A 16,865-nucleotide genomic window follows, 5' to 3' on the forward strand; every position below is an offset into this window, starting at 1 on the left:
GAGCCACCTCGCCTCTGTCAGGCAGTGTGGGGCTGGTGGAATTGCTGAAGATTGATTTGGTGCACAAACTGTACCCACCAAAAGCACTTCATGAACTTTCAAGATTAGATGCAGGGGTGTGAGGGGACCTTCTCAATTTCAAGTTCTGGCTCTGGTTCAAATAAGAATTTGTTATGTCCCTCAGGCAGCTGTGCCAGACAGCTCTGGAACTATTTGGTATCCAAACAATGAAGGGTGTGCAGGGGTCAGGGAAACCTGGCAGGAAAAGAGTCCTCTTAAAACTTCCTGCTTAGCTAATAATACAGATTTCCCTTTTATTATAGCTACAATAGAAAGACAGAGGTTGTGTTTACAAAGCTCGTTGTTTGGGAGACTTTTGTAAATTGTAAACTTTGGAAATCCCAAACCTACTGGGTAGAATGAATGTAATCCCATCCATTAGTTGAAGGTAGTTTCCCTGTGCAATAGCTTCCGGAGCAGCAGGTTAAATTGAGACTGTGAACAGGAAGCAGTCATTAAGAATTACAATGGGTAGGATGCAGAGTTAATTCAGGTAATGTTTTGTTAGAGGACATCAGGTCAGCAGAAAGGCTGAGGGTTCTGTGGGCTGTGTGCTTGTTCTCCACACCCCCCACCCTAGCAGCAGGAGGTCCAAACAATACAAACAGCCAGCAAAGTAGCTCACTGGGTAGAGAACATGTAGAGGTGGGTCTGTTTCCCTTGAAATGATAATGATCTGTATTTTGGTTTGTGTACAATCTCCTAAGATGGATGTATAGCCTCAATAAATACCGAATAAATACTTTTTTAAAAAAATGATGCTCATTTATGTGTGTGTGTGTATCTGCATGAGTTTATGTGCATCACATGTGTGCAAGGGCCCTTGCAGCACAAGAGGGTGTCAGATCTCCGGGAGCTGGGATTTTAGGCAGTTGTAAGCTGCCAGGTGATCTGGAGCATCAAGCACACTCAACGGCTGGCTCATCTCCCCAACCCCTTCCTCCGTCTCAGTGTGTGCTTGCTCAGATCACACGGGGTGACTGTGACAAATGTTGACTGTGATTTTGCTCTGATTGTCAGTGCAGTGCGGTTCCATTCTTCCTCTGAAAATGTAGTCATGCAATCAATGGTATTCTGTCATATTACTGAATATTTTAGAAAGTCATAAATGTAGGCCAACATAAGAAATCATACAGTGGAAGTTATTTCTCAGTGTTTATGTTAAAATGGTCAGATCTATCTTGCTTTTTTCTTTTGAAAGTCCGCGGAATATAGTAGGGTTTATTTGTTTGTTTGTTTGTTTGTTTATCTATCTATCCATCTATCTATTCATTTATGTAAATGCAGGTTGCCAACATTCAGCCAAATACTGAGACCTTGGTTTATTTTAACTGGGTTCTATGGAACTTACTGTATTGCAGTATTTATTGTGTTTTGTCTGCCAAAATGACTGCTGTTTGATTTGGAGTAATTTTAGAGGGAGCCATAGATAAAAAAAAGTATGAGTATTGGGGTCTAGGATTTCCAAAATCAGTATTCACAAATGTTGGCTCAAAGTGCATTTGCTATCCATTGCAATCAATGCAACTATTAACTTTTAGCATAATGTTCTCTACAAACTGTACATAGATATCTTCAACTATATATAGTATATATAGTTTATATATAGTATATATACTGTGTGTATATATATATATACACACACACACACATAACTAAACAATCAAAGCGCTTTATATTACAGTGAAGAGCAGTATTTTCTCAGACGTCTTCTTTGAAGTAGCCCCTCTACAAGCTCCTGACAGCAGACACTGAAGCCTCAAAGTAGGAAGTGTATGCTTATTTCCTTGATATGGATTATAAATTTCTAAGGAAATTATGATATCCTCCTCTTTGCAAATTAACAGTAACACCTAAAATTTAAAAGTAGTTTCTTCTTGAACCTGTACATAGCACCTGATTTCTTATAGCTAACAATGTATAAGTCCACGCATGCATCAGAACCCGCGCTCTAGGGACTGGAGGGACGGCTCAGCAGGAAGAGCATTTGCTGCTCTTATGGAGGACATGTTCGGTTCTTAGCACCCAGATGCTGGTGTATGACCATCCGTAACTCCAGGTCTAGGTGATCCGAAGCTCTGTGCCTCCAAAGGCACCAAGTATATACCTGATACACACACATGCAGGCAAAATACTTATGTACATAAACTAAAATAACATTTGGCTGTATGCACTGCCACACACCTCTTTAAATTCACTCCACTTTAAAATTTTTCCCCAGGTTTATCATTTAAGACAGTCAGCAGTGCCTTGTCAAGCTCACCTCTAACTAACTTCTGCACCTTTAGTATGAAGCCGAGTTACCTTAGGTGACATTAGCAGGTATTAATATTTTGAAGAGCAAGATATTGCATAAAGAGAAGCAGCTTGGGTGGTTAAATGTTATTCATGAATTGTGTTGTACAAGAGGCTTGAAACGGTTTCATTGAGATGTAGCAACATTGCATACTGCCAGAGCTGTTAGGTAATTTTTACGACAACGGTTTAGGGAACGGTGGCCTTTTGGCTCAATTGTTATGTCCCCATCATAGTTTTTTCTTCTTCTGACAATTAGTAGCTGCAGACACAGACACACAGACACACACACACACACACACACACACAGACACACAGACACACACACACACACACACACACACACACACACACGCTCTCCTTTAATAAGAACGGGAGCTGTTCATTAATTGATCCGTGGTGACTGACACACACTTTTCATTAAGGGATATCTTAGTTATAGTGGGAATGTTTTTAATTGTAACTGGACATGTAATGGTCTACTTAGAGTGTTTTGTATTTTATTTCCCCACACCCCATTTTTGGTTCATTGTAGTTTTACTGCAAATACAAAGCATCAGATACAAAGGAGCTTTCTGATTTGCAATTCTTCTCTTTCCTTTGAGAGCTAGTTGAAAGATAATAGTAACAAGGTGGCCCAAAGCAGCTTATGTGTGAAGGGTCAAACCAGCAACTTCAAAGCACCCTTCTGATAGTCTCCCCAAACGTTAACTATGCATGGTCGCAAGCCTTTCACAGTGGGCTTTACACAGTTTATTATAGATTAAAATTGTTTACAGTGTTTTGTAGGGCTCTTAAACTTTGGTGTGGCGTTAGAAAGAAGTCCTATGTTTGAAGGCCATGTACCTCAGAAATAAAGTAGCAGGGCCCTGTAAACCACCTAGGCCTTGAACATTTGACAGAGGTAGCATCGGGATTGAGCCACAGCAGGGAACCCAGGCTTTACACACAATTTTTTGGAAGAGATTTTTTAATTTTTAAATGAAAACATAATACAAATAGCATTTTATACATTTCCTCTTATTATTTATATCACATTCATCTCAAAGAAGTTTCTTTATGACTTATTTATGGACAATTTGTTTAATTTTTCAGACAGCCTGGTGAAACAACCATGCTTTTGAAAGTGTGATAAACTAAAATACTTCTTGTCCTTAGGTTTGAAGATTCTCTGGATCCCAAAAGGCTTGTTCTGTAATACTTGTTTTTATGAGTTTCCCAGAGACTTCCCCTTTCGATTTCAGTGGATTCCAGTGTTTGAATGATAACCAAGCTCTTAGGCAGACCCATCTTTTCATCTTCTTGGTGCGTAAGCATTTGAATCCATGCTTGGAGCAGCTTTGGAGTGGATCTACTGCATCATGGGTTACAGTCACTCTCTTTTTCATGCAATACTTTCCCAATATTTCAAAACTCTGCATGATATCCTCTAAATACATGGACTTATTTTCTGTCTATTAAAACTTTTTAAGACTTGGAATGTATTTTTACAGGGGATTCTACGTGAGATTTTGAATGTTAAAACTAAGAACATACGCCATTGCTAGGGCAGTCCGTTGGCTCTCTAGGATGAGAAGTCTGTCTCCATGCTTCTCCGTGGTCTGTCATAGTGGCTTCCATAGCCATGGTCGTTCTAGGAAACTGTTTTGCCGAGTCTACCATCTCCAGAGACTGCTCAGCTGGCCTCAAACAATCCTCAGTCTATAAGCTAAGAGTTATTAGAATTGTTTTGCCTGGATTGTAGGTTTTTAAAGCTATATTCACCAATAAATTCTGTGTAAAGACTAAATTAATGAAGACACTCTGGGCAGAAATTTTTGAACTCCAATCATGTTGCTTGGTGACTGCTCCTTGAATGGTCTGGCTTACACCACTCCTTTGCAGGACTTTGATAGCAGATCCCATGGACATGATCACGAGGTGTGCCACCAGCTAGGGAGTGAAATGGAGGGGTACAGGGAAGACACATTCGTTCCTACTTGACTTATTTCCACCTACTCATTCTGTTTTGTTTTTGTTTGTTTGTTTGTTTGTTTGTTTGTTTTCCCTTCTAGGTTGTTTGATGTGTGCACAGTGTCACGGACAGACAGAGAAACCAAGCTTACACTAGTGTTTGAGCATGTTGATCAAGACTTGACCACTTACTTGGATAAAGTTCCAGAGCCTGGCGTACCCACAGAAACTATAAAGGTACCCACAGTCGTCAGACTTGCTATGGTTACAGCCTGTTGAACACTAGCCTTATTTCACTATGAAATTGCCAGAGTTGATGTTTTTGAAACTTAAAATATAGTTCAAAATGTCAACTAAGTAAGATGTTCAAAGAAGGGAAAATAATCTAGTCCTCTGCTAAGTGGGATCGTCAAAGAGTGGGGTTGTAGTCCAGTTTAATTTTAGGGTCAATTAAAAATGCACATTAAAATTCTTTAATACTCCTTATTTCTATATTATCTGGCCCCTGGCCCTAATGTCTTATAAAGATATATATATACATATATATATATATATATATATATGTATATATATTTCAGTCTATCCTGATGGTTCTTTGTCTCTTAAAGATATAATTTTCATTGTCACTCAAAAACACGTAGGTTATAATTATATGCTGATTCTGAGGTACATCCATATTACACAGATATGCATGATCATCTAGCCCTTTCTGTTTGGCTGTTTGTTTTAGTCTAAATGGCAGGTTGTACTGTTGGGATTCAAAGATGATTAGGACACACCTTCTGCCCTTCATGGTCAGGAAGCTGGGAAGTATATTGACTACAAACAAAATTCTTTTTTCCTTTAAATCTAATGGGGAAAGCGCCACAAAAAAAATTAGTACTCTTGCCTGTTATACTGGTTCACCTCATTTTCCAGTTCTCCTGTTAAGTCCGTGCACATCTCCACAGAGTAAGAAATGTCTTCTTGTGTGATGGCCAAGTGGTGTCCCCAGATATTGATACATTTAGACTGCAACGTAATAAATGATTATCTATTCAGGTTTAGGCTAGTAAGACATTTCATTTCTCCCGTCTTGCTCTCATTAAAGAATGTGATATATACTGGGGGTTTGAACTATGCACATTTCTTTGTGTGCAGTGACATGAAAACTCTCCAAGTGTAGACTTCTGATCATCTGGTCTTGGTCCTCCCTCCATGAACTCTCTTCCTCCGGCATCATCTTCCATTCCCGAACGCTACTTTTTTTTCCTCTATGTACTTAATCCCAAAACTCCACCTTGTGCCAACAGAGCAGGGTCCATCCTTTTCACTCACATTGTTCTCTGAGCACAATGATCATGGGTTTTCGTTTGGTTTGGTTTGGTTTGGTTTGGTTTTTGGTGGGTGTACTGGCTAGTTTTGTGTCAACTTGACACAGCTGGAGTTATCACAGAGAAAGGAGCTTCAGTTGAGGAAATGCCTCCATGAGATCTGGCTGTGGGGCATTTTCTCAATTAGTGATCAAGAGGGAAAGGCCCCTTGTGGGTGGGACCATCTCTGGGCTGGTAGTCTTGGGTTCTATAAGAGAGCAGACTGAGCAAGCCAGGGGAAGCAAGCCAGTAAAGAACATCCTTCCATAGCCTCTGCATCAGCTCCTGCTTTCTGACCTGCTTGAGTTCCAGTCCTGACTTCCTTGGTGATTTAACAGCAGTATGGAAGTGTAAGCCGAATAAACCCTTTCCTCCTCAACTTGCTTCTTGGTCATGATGTTTGTGCAGGAATAGAAACCCTGACTAAGACAGTGGGGGTTGGTTTTTTCAAAACAGGCTCTCTGTGAATGACTTCAGCTGTCCTAGAACTTGCTCTGTGTGCTAGGCCGGACTCAAACTCTTAGAGATCTGCTGCTTCTGCCTCCCAAAAGCCAGATCCCAGTTCTTGATGTGGTATGACTCCCCACCTCAGTGGCCTTCTTGTGGCGTTTCTGTTAGTGAGGCCCATCCAGATGTGCTTGATCCACACTCAAGTTGGATACTGGCTCATTTGCCTTTTACTCGTTGTTACACTCTCCAGTTCCTTGTATTCTCTGCCCTTGTGGTTATGTATATATGCATCTGTCTATTCATGAGTACCAACTGTCATATGTTTCTTACAGAATATTGTCCTGCTTTAGTAAGGTTGTTGTAAGATGAGTATAAACTATACCTTACATTCTCCTGTGTTTGAACACTCATTCCCTAGCTGGTAGGAACACTTAGTAGCATGGGGCCAGCTGAAAGAAGTGCATCTTTGAACTGCAGGCCTTATGGGTGGTAGCTCAGCCCCATTTCTTGCCCAAATTCCTTACTTCCTGATCAGGGCAGTGTGCACAAGCTGCCTGACACCATGAAGCTGCTTGTCTCCTTGCTTCTTGCTTCCACTACAATGTCTTACCCTTTATAATGGACTGCACCCTCTGAGATCACCAGGCAAAATAAACCCTCCCTCCCTTAATTTATAAGGTCTTTTGTCATGATGTGGAGAAAAGTGATGGATATAAAACCATTTTTTTTTTTTTTTTTTTTTTGGTTTTTCGAGACAGGGTTTCTCTGTATAGCCCTGGCTGTTCTGGAACTCACTTTGTAGACCAGGCTGGCCTCGAACTCAGAAATCCGCCTGCCTCTGCTTCCCGAGTGCTGGGATTAAAGGTGTGCGCCACCACGCCCAGCATAAAACCATTTTTTAAAATCATGAATAATTGTTTAGCAGCATATACAACCATCAGTGGGCAGTTTAGGTTACAGGCATAACTGATAACAAATATTTTTACTAGGCAATTGTATCTTTGTCTTAGTGATTGATTTAGTTTTAGGAATTTAGACTATAGGCTAACTGCATTGTGGGTTGAAGTTTTCAAGCATGAAACTGTAGAACAAATATTTGTCATACAGATGTATTTATGCCAAGTCTGTCCTTGAGCTAGTGAATGTTACTATGTTGAACAACTTATTGGGAAAACAAAAATGGATTCTTTTCTATAGAATGGTTGGTGGAATAAGAGTTTTTTAGACTATACTGAGGCACTATTTGTTCAGTGTTTTCTGTATTTAGGATGTTTCCATGGTGAACACTTTGCAAACACAAAATGAGCCTACTCTCAGTGACTTCTGTGAAATGAAAGATGAAATGCACAGAGAGAGGGAGACAGAGAGGGAGACAGACACAGAGGAAACACTCAGGCACCCAGCATTGTGGCACACACCTTTAATCCCAGCACTGGGAAGCTGAGGCAGGTGGACCTCTGAGTTCAAAGCCACCCTGCTCTACAGAGCTAGTTCCAGTATATCCAGGGCTATAGGGCTACACAGAGAAAACCTGTCTTGAAAAGCAAAATGAGAGAGAGAGGTGGGAGGCGGGGAAAGATCTCACAAAAGCATACAGAAATCGTTCTCAGTGATTATTTAATAGTTTGGGGATATTTTCAAGTACCAACAACTTAGCCTAACCTAGGTCTTAGTCTTTTTCTATGTGGTACCAAAGTATTCTCTAAAGTAGTCACAGCATCTAGAGTGTTAATAGATAATGTATTGACATCATTTTACATGCATTGAAACATGCTATGTTAATAATAATAATAATAATAAAATAAAAAATCTGGACTATATTTTAACATGAAATAGATACAAAATAGCAGCAACAACAACAACAACAAAATCAAGAGTGCAGCCATGTGAGATGGTGTAGGTCCAGGACTTTACCATCTTCCTGTTCTGCTCTCACGGCATTGTTTACCTGCTAGTTTGCCACCTATAGGAAGGCAGGGCTTAGATAAAACTTTAATGTTCCATAGTGTCTAGAAGGAGATAAAAATCTTTTTGTTAGAATTATCATTTAATTGACATATTTGTTAGAAATCAGCCCATGGAGGACTTTAGAAATATCTCTCACAAAACAATTTTTCAGATATCTGAATAACATTTGTTTTGAGAAAATTAAAAACGTGGAAGTTTATGTGGTTGTGCAGGTTGGTATTGAGGTCAGTTTGTAGAGGAGGACATCCTGTCATTACTGCATTGTCATCTTGTTAGGCCTTGATAAAATAAGTCACAAGCTATGCCTCTACATCATCTCTAAAAAGCTGTAAAAAAATAAAGTTAATAAATAATAATAACAACAACAATAATAATAACAACAGTAAGAGGCTGTTCTTTCCAGCGGTTTTAAGTAAAAATTTCTAGGTCAAATTGACGATTTGCTACAATATTCTGTAGGTCCATCTGTCCTTTTCTCATGATGATTTGCCTGTGGACCGCTCTCCCGTGAAACCAGAAAACAGGCCGGTGTGGACCTGTGGACATGGCTGGCTCGCTTCTCTAGTTCAGACTGTTATCCTGGAATCTGTTTTGCTGTGGAGTTCAGTTCTGCCTTTACTTTCCATCTTCATGTGCCCATCTGCCACTAGATGACACGGGGTCATGGGGAGTGTCCAAAAGCTTGTTCACCATATTCCTTAGTCACTGCAGAAGCCATATGGCGGAGTGCTGAGGACGGACAGACTCCTGTGTGAGACCTTCAAGATGCCTGACTTCCTGCACTATCCACTGCTAGGGCACTTGCCTGCACATCGGCTTTCTTCTCAGCTGACTTATAAACTCTCTGAAAATATACCTGATGTTATTCTCTGGCTATTGTGCCTGTGCAGCCTATTTAATGAAATGGGAAGTATCGTCCCGTGAGAATAAAGTTCAGAAGAAGCACAGATGAACAGACTTTTCTCAGCAGGACAGGGTTCCTTGAGCTCAAAACCATGGAGTCCTGGTATAAAAATTATGTTCATGTATCCTTATAATAAATGAGTTCTATGGAGCTGGGAGAACCCAAAGCAAAGCTTGGGGTTTATGTCTGTGTCGGTAATTTTCTCACTGAATTAGATTTCTTTTTATCTTCAGTCAATTGTTTGTTGGAGACTATGTTAGTTTGACTATTTTCAGTAAGAGATAAAATGTACTATTAGGTTTATTTTACAAAACTCAGACTTCAAAGACCAGCACACACTCTTGATAGCACCTGTTTTCTGCCTCTGGGAAATATCTGTTTTCCTGACTAATATCTGCTTGCTGTAAACATGGCTCTGATGTCAGGATGAAATGCCCAGGCCTGATTCATCCCTCTCTGCTTGACATAATGCAAAGTGACTGGTCTCTTGTGCTGCAAAGAGAGTCTCCCACATCTTCCGCTTCTGCTCTTAAAGGAACCAAACCCAGGCCCCTCACAGCTCCTGGTGGTCTCCGCTTTGCAGCCTTACAGCAGGTGATGTGTCCTATCTTTGCAGGACACAGAACAAATTAACATGAAAATATCGCTCCTCAGCAAACGGGGCAGGCTTGAAAGCCCTGTCACTGCTGGACACTAGCCATCTGCCACCAACACTCACACCCTCTTTATCACATGTGAAATTCAGAGCAGATGTCGCATAATAAAGGTGATCCCAGAGACAAGAAATTCAGAGAACAAGGAGTCCATAATAATGATAAAGATTTGGACAGAAAAAAAATGTTTTATTCAATTTGATATCATGGTTAGACTAATTGCCTAGACTATGATTTTTTTCACACGAGTGTCTGCACAGTGCTGCCCCCCGTTTATGCAAATTATTTTTATAGTTAAAAGTTTTAAGAGAAAGTAACTACGTATGTGAAAGATGCCTTACAGGATGGCACAGTAAGTGGCCTTCAGTGAGCGAAATCACATTTTATTAATACTCATTCTGGTATAAGGGATTTCATAGGCCAGTCGTGTCTCTGACACCTTCAAGCAGACTCTGACTAACAATAACGTCACTAAGGGTAAGTCAGTAATTACAGCAGTGATTAAGCCTGCACATCCCAAGCCACGGTAGTTTTCCGGTTTAACTTTTTTGGTTGATGCTCAATACTCTATGGACCCTACATCCTTTTCTCTAACTCAGCGTCCAGCTTTAGCCTTTCTCCTTGTATGACTCCACACCAGTGCCACTGCTAACCTGTGTTCTCTTTTAGCATCTGTTGGCTCTGGCTCTGCAGAGCCCTGCCCAGCTTCCTCAGAGGTGCCAGTCTTAGGCTTTCCTCCAGTCTTGAGTTCCAAGGAGCTCACTTTAATTCTACTGTCCTTCTGTATACACAAAAGTGGCATTTGGTGGACTTAGCTACTATTGTGCTGTATCTAATTTATTAATGCACCCTCAACTCTTATTTTGCCTTATAAAAATTCCATGAATCATAGTGTACTTATTAGCTGTTGTGTTTCACAAGCATTCTGTATTTTTTAGAACAGGGATCATGGGATGGGAATAGGCCTGAGTGGTCAAGAGCTTGCCTAGCACCGCAGAAAAGGTGCCCCGACTTTGATCAGGACTGTGACCTATGTTAAGAGAAAATGGTTATGAGTATCGCCCTGCTGGCCCTGTGCCATTGGTTAGACAGGAGTGATAACTTGCATTTGTAGTGAATCTGTACTAAGTGTTCTCTGAGATCAGGAAGAAAACAGGGTACGTGAGCTTTAACAGCTACAGTCACTTATACCCCCAAACCCGCAAGCACGTATCTAATACATAGAGAAATGAATCCATTAGTATCTTTCATCTCCTACTAGGAAGTTCCCTTTGCTGTCCCTTCCATCACAAATATCCATAGCGTATTTTGTCTTTAACCCCAAATGAAAATGCACAAGAAACTTTTTCAAGGTGAGCATTGTTTTAGGTAATCTAGATTTTGAGGATCCTCACAGAAACAAATGTTCATACAAATTTTTCCGTCTTTGTAGTAGCTAAAAATACATGGTTGGAAAGAAGATAGAATTCTTCAAATACGTAGTACTCTGATTAGAAACTATAACAAAGCTATTTGGTGGTTTAATTCCCCCTACAAGCAAGAAGTACAAATGTCATTTAAAAATAATAGTCCCATTCTAAAGGTATAATAAGACGAATTGAAATAAAAGCTGACTCATTGACAAATAACACTTAGATTAAAGAAACAGCAGGTAAATTGGACTCTTTCTGAGAGAATGCTTCCTCATGGCAGGCAACAAGTCTGTTGATAGAGCCCACTAAAAAGTTACAGGCAGTATGTACCCGCTGCATTGTCACCATGGTAACCGCAAAATCTGCACAAAGGGGAGGTATTCCTGTCTACATTAACTTGTTCTGAAGTGCCTGTTATCGCCTTTAAATGTGGGGGCATGCGAGGCTTCCTGATAGCCTCAGCTCTTTTCTTCCGTAGCCACACGTTCCTGCGTTTCCAGTGGTCATGGAGTTGGGAATGGTCAGGTACTTATTGGATTTCAGGCAAGGATTTCTGAGGAGCTTGTTTGCTGGACAGCCTACAGCAATTGGTGAACAGGTTCTGATGAGAGAGCCTGTCTCAAAATGGGAAAAGTGAATGCTTCCTCAAGAGTGACACCCAGAGTTGGCCTTCATTCGCATGTGCGCAAACACACACACACACACACACACACCTGCACCACCACCAGCAGCCTGTCTTGTACACACAAGCCTACCTGGAGTCCTCTCCTCAAGCTAAGCCTTGCTTGAACCTGAGCATCAGTGATTGCTTTCCTTCACAGTCTACACTCGGTCCATCAAACATGATGGCTGGCTCAGCATCCCACTTCTGCCCCTGCACAGGAGCCACAGACATTGTCTTTAAAGCATACATAAAGCTCTGTGACTCCCCTACTGAAACCTTGTCCCCAAGTGACTTCCCATGATCTACAGAGTAACGTCAAAAGCCCTGTTTGATCTGGGGCCTCATTTAACTCCTCTCTTGCTCTTGTTCACTGTCTGTCCATCACATTAGATGTGTCTGTCACAAGACCCAGCTGAGAATGGGAAGTGTCTCCATTTTGTTCTGAGACAACTCTAACCCATGTAATGTGTGCTCGGCCTGGATGCAGGAGCTCCCGATAGACTGCAGAGCTCTTCTGGTTGCATGGTGGCTTATCTTTGTGATTCTAAAGCTCTGGGGTTGGAGGCAGGAATGTGAACTCAAGACCAGCATAGGCTGCTTTGTAAGGCCTGATCAGAAAGAAACAGTAAAATGGAAGGATTTAAGGTGACGTTTGCATGGCTTCTAACTGAAGTTGCCCGTGGCCTGGAAGCTGGATTAGAAGCCCTAGTTCTTCTATTAGAAAACAATTAACTCCTTAGTAGGAGATCTGAATCAAAAATGCTTAGAAGTATGAACTTCCAAACAAAAAGATTCCTTTCTTTCTCTATATTTTATTGTACTTATTTTTGCATAGTCCAGGCTGTCCTGGTACTCACTGTGTAGACCAGGCTGGCCTTGAACTCCCAGAGAATTCTACTTCTGCCACTCAAGTGCTAGAAGTAAAGGTGTGTGCTGCCATTCCCAGCCCCTAACTAAAGATTCTTAACCAACTAAGGAGCCTACCCTTTCAAAATGGGCATTCATGATAGATGATACATCATGACTTGACCTTTGAAAAATACTTTTTGTCTCATGCATACTAATGTTTTCACAGTTCTGTGGTCTTGAATTAGGAAACCATTACTGGACTTGCAAGTATAACTGGTCAGAATTTTTCATCTCCCCCCCACCCCCATCCCCACCTCCTATATATAGTAAGGAACCAAACCCATGTGAAATGTTAAGTGAGCCTTTGTAGCAAGTTTTAATGATGACAACAGTATGAGCCACTACAATGAGTGCATTTGAACCTGGTGTCCAAGGAACCATGAGTGTCCAGGCTCTGGTTGGCTCCGTTTTGATTCAAGGCTTCTAACAAATGTGACTCGATAACCTTACTGATTTTATATTGACCGTTGTTCACATCTGTCCCTAGTGATATTCAATTTTTTCCCTTTTTTTGGACAAAAAGAGAGGTGTTTTTGTTTTTGCTTTGCTTTTTGTTTTCAAACATTCTTCTAAAGGGTAGTCAATGATTTCAGATCAGAAAGTTCAAATAGAACATAGCAGGTATGGGGATTGATTGCAGGCCTGGAGGGGTTTTGCTGTGAATCACGTTTAGGAATGTCAACATGAAAGTTCAAGTCTGTGCCTCGTGCAGTGTAGATTGGTCCGGAAACAATTACCCGCAGTGTAAGGCACTCTTCGTATGGTTAGTGTGAAGTGAACATTCTGAACACTTCTTGCTGATTTTCCCATCGCGCTACTATATCACACGTCAGTATTAAAGCCTAGAACTGGAAAATTGCCTGTCACTGACCTCCGGTGTTGGCAGAATGAACGCCATAGAAGCTGTAGACTCGGGCCTTGTTTTTCTTTTTGTCCTTACCATTTACCAAAACCATCTTCCTGGTCAGGAAGGTAAAGAACAAGGAGTCAAGAGGTGATTTGGTGATGCAGAAGGAAATGAGTTGATTGGGTCCCATTAACAACGGAGATAGATTTGAAGACTAGCAGTAGCCCTTCTCTCAAAGGTGCTTTGTAAAAAGTAGTCCATTATGTGGGGTTTTAAATGCAGGAAGCAGAGTTATCAATAACTCTTATTCTCCCCATTAAAATTATTACATGGATCACAGCAGATATCTTCTAAATCCCAAGCCTCTTCATATGTATTTCAGGCAGATACTAAAGGCAGGCTGGGTTATGTGTGCACTGCAAAGCTATATGAACCCAAGTAAGTAGCACACAAGGACATAAGTAGCGGTTCTGTCTTTGATTGTATCTGTTGTGAATGTTGCCACTGTACTAACTGTCTACGATAGGCACTGTTCATCCATGCTGTGAGCTCTTAATTAGGAACCTGAAGGGAAATAAATACAAATGACATCAGCATGAATTAAGACATGGTTACATTCTGGTGTCCTCCTGGGGGTAGGGGTCACACCCTAAGAGAAGTGCTTCGTCCTTAGCTTCCGACACGAGGGTTGCACAGAACTTCGTGTGTAATTTATCACCGAGTCCGGTAATTAACATATGGTTTGTGTTATTGATTTCTCGGGTTTCAAAGTGAAATGAATTGAGCTTTCTTCCACATTTAGGATATACGGGTTTTGTTTTTTTTTTTTTTTTTTTTTTTTTTTTTAAGGAACTCTAAACAAAGACACACATTATTTGTAAGTTAGGGAACAGCTGCCAGAAAACAGAAAATTGGGAGTGAGTGCTGGGTGGAATAATGGAGACACTGTTCAGAGGTAGCCCTGTAAAGCAGGACGGGCTCCTTAGAAAACAGACAGCTGAGTTTGCTTGTAAATTTTGCTAGAAACAGGCCTCCTTTTCCAGCATCTAGTGCTGCTTAGGGGGCTGAAGGCTACACTTGCAGCTTTGTATTTGAAACAAGGACCTTTGTTGATGATTTGTAGAAATCCACTTATTTCCAGTTTGGACAGATGAGTGAATATTATTGGATTACAGTTCATTCTTTTTAATGTATAGAACATTTTAGCAAATGTCAGATTTTGATGTGGGGGTTGCTGAGTGTAAACCATATATCACAAAAGCCAGGTACAGGGATTCAGACCTTTAGTTCCAGCACTTGGGAGGCAGAAACAGGTGGATCTCTGTGAATTCAAGGCTATCCAGATCTTTAGAGTGGGTTCTGGGACAGCCAGAGTTACATAGGGAGAAAACAAAACATCATATGTGTTTGTGTGTCATTCAGAGATTCAAAAAATATTAAATTTATAGAATACATGTAAACTTAAAGGGCAAACAATTATTTACACAAAGTATAGTAAAAGTTTAATATCCTTAATGTAAAAAAGGCTTTTACAAACTAATTTTAAAAACTAACCAATTTAGATATGAACGAGGATCATAAACATTCATCAAGACCCACATGTAGACAGAATGGCAGCAAGGTTTGGGGTTGCATGGTGAAGCCAGAATGTGCTATAAGGGATGGTTATGTAAATTACAGAACTCCTAACAGCGGTCATATCACCACAGAAGGATTTCTCCTAGAACCCCACTTTTGAAGAATAATTATCTAAAGAAAGAACAAGATAAAAATTGTGTAGGTACCAGATTCTCAATTTGAAAACACATTGCTAATGCTTATGATTTAAAAAACAGAAAGAAGTATATCAAGATGCTAATACTGTGTATCTCTGTTGATATAGGCTATGCTGTTTATATTTGTGGGCTCCTGCTATATGAGACTCCTGGATGAAATTCCTAGTAACAGCCCATTTTTATCATCCAACCAAATGATCTTTGAGTGCATATTTAGCAGTGATGTTTTCTGTTACAGAATAGATGTTCTCATGCCAGTCTTTTTTTTTTTTTTTGTACCTAGTAGCACTCTGTCACTTCCTCTTTTAGGCAGCACATGAGGACAAGCCTTATACAACAAGCACGCTGTGCACATTAGAGTATTGGGTGCATAGGTGTGGATGATGTGCTCGATAAAATCGCAGCATTGAAAACCTCAGTGATACTAACCCTTCCCAAGACCTACGTGTATGGTTACCTTCTTTAATCATCGTTGTGCCACACATGAGGAAAATCGGTCTGTGGGGGAGTTTCCTGAACTGTAATGGAAGAGTCACTAGGCGTTAGTAAATGTAAATGCATGCCTGCCCACAGAAAAAAGTCATAAGCTTACTTGTTATTCCAGTTCAGGCTCATGTATAGTTTCTTCAGTGGTCTCAGTCTTTATTTGAAGTCAGCTTCAAGTTCGGTTAGCATGAGCTCTTAGTGATTATATTACATATTTGAGCGAAGGCTTTTTAAAAAGAGGTATTTGTAATTCTGCACCTGCTTAAAACCGTTCAGTGCTGCCCACAGTCAGAGTACTCGCAGACAGTGACATATCTGTTACAGTGCCACCGTGTCCACCATGTGCCCAAAGGAGCCTACTCTAATTCTCAGTTATAGGTAAAGTCATGCCAGGGACATCAATTTGCATTATTTTTAAAGTGCTGGGGGGGGGGTGTTTGTTTTGAAGGAAGAGTCTTATTTGAAAATCTATTGTCATTTCTTCTTATGGTTTCTTGAACTGAGAACTTCTGGGCATGTGTCACTTACAGAACGATCAGTACCATAGCTTTGTAGTCTCTGAATTGCATTTAGAAAATTGCCACTACCCAGCACAGTTATCCCAAACCAAGAGTGCATAGGCTTTGAGCTCCTCAACCATCAAGGCGGTGTGCTTGGGATGCACACAGCCCTGGTAATCACTTAATTATCCGCTGTGGGAAGGCCCATTCCTCAGGCAGAAATCAGTGAGCATCCTTCCCTTCATCAGTTCCCAGCTTCCAGGAACTGGCGAGCCTGTTGCCAGAGGAAATGGACTTGTTGCCTTTGTTTGACTTGCCCTGGGAAGGTCTTGACAAAGATCTCTATTCTTGTTCTGTTGAGGTATGGTGAAGCATTAAGTAAAACTGTCAAGTCTGAAAATGTACCGTGTCCAGTGTCTCACGAGTCACCTTTACATGGCTCCCTATGACACAGGTTGTACTTTTGAGTAATCACCTTGTCTTTGACAAGCCATGGGACTTCTTGATTACTGTAGAGTGGCACTGAGCTGAGAGAAAGCTACTTTATATTAACTAGACAGATCCTATTTTGTTGAAAAGTGGTAACACTGCTGAAAAGTGTCTGAAATTCCACATACAGAATTATTTTACTACTACT

The 16,865-nt window shown here is 40.7% G+C and overlaps 1 protein-coding gene across 2 annotated transcripts in view; it reads left to right on the plus strand.

Moving 5' to 3' along the window:
• Positions 1-16,865, plus strand: part of Cdk6 (cyclin dependent kinase 6) — a 196,257-nt gene that overhangs the window by 45,951 nt on the left and 133,441 nt on the right. For both annotated transcript variants that reach the window (XM_021162511.3, XM_029477311.2), the window contains one exon: positions 4,410-4,545. In XM_021162511.3, coding sequence (XP_021018170.1) covers positions 4,410-4,545 — 136 coding nt within the window. The remainder of the gene's footprint in view (positions 1-4,409; positions 4,546-16,865) is intronic.

This window comes from Mus caroli, unplaced genomic scaffold (genome assembly GCF_978045245.1).
Source record: "Mus caroli unplaced genomic scaffold, Mus_caroli_1 scaffold_4, whole genome shotgun sequence".
In the NCBI taxonomy this organism is placed as follows: domain Eukaryota; kingdom Metazoa; phylum Chordata; class Mammalia; order Rodentia; family Muridae; genus Mus; species Mus caroli.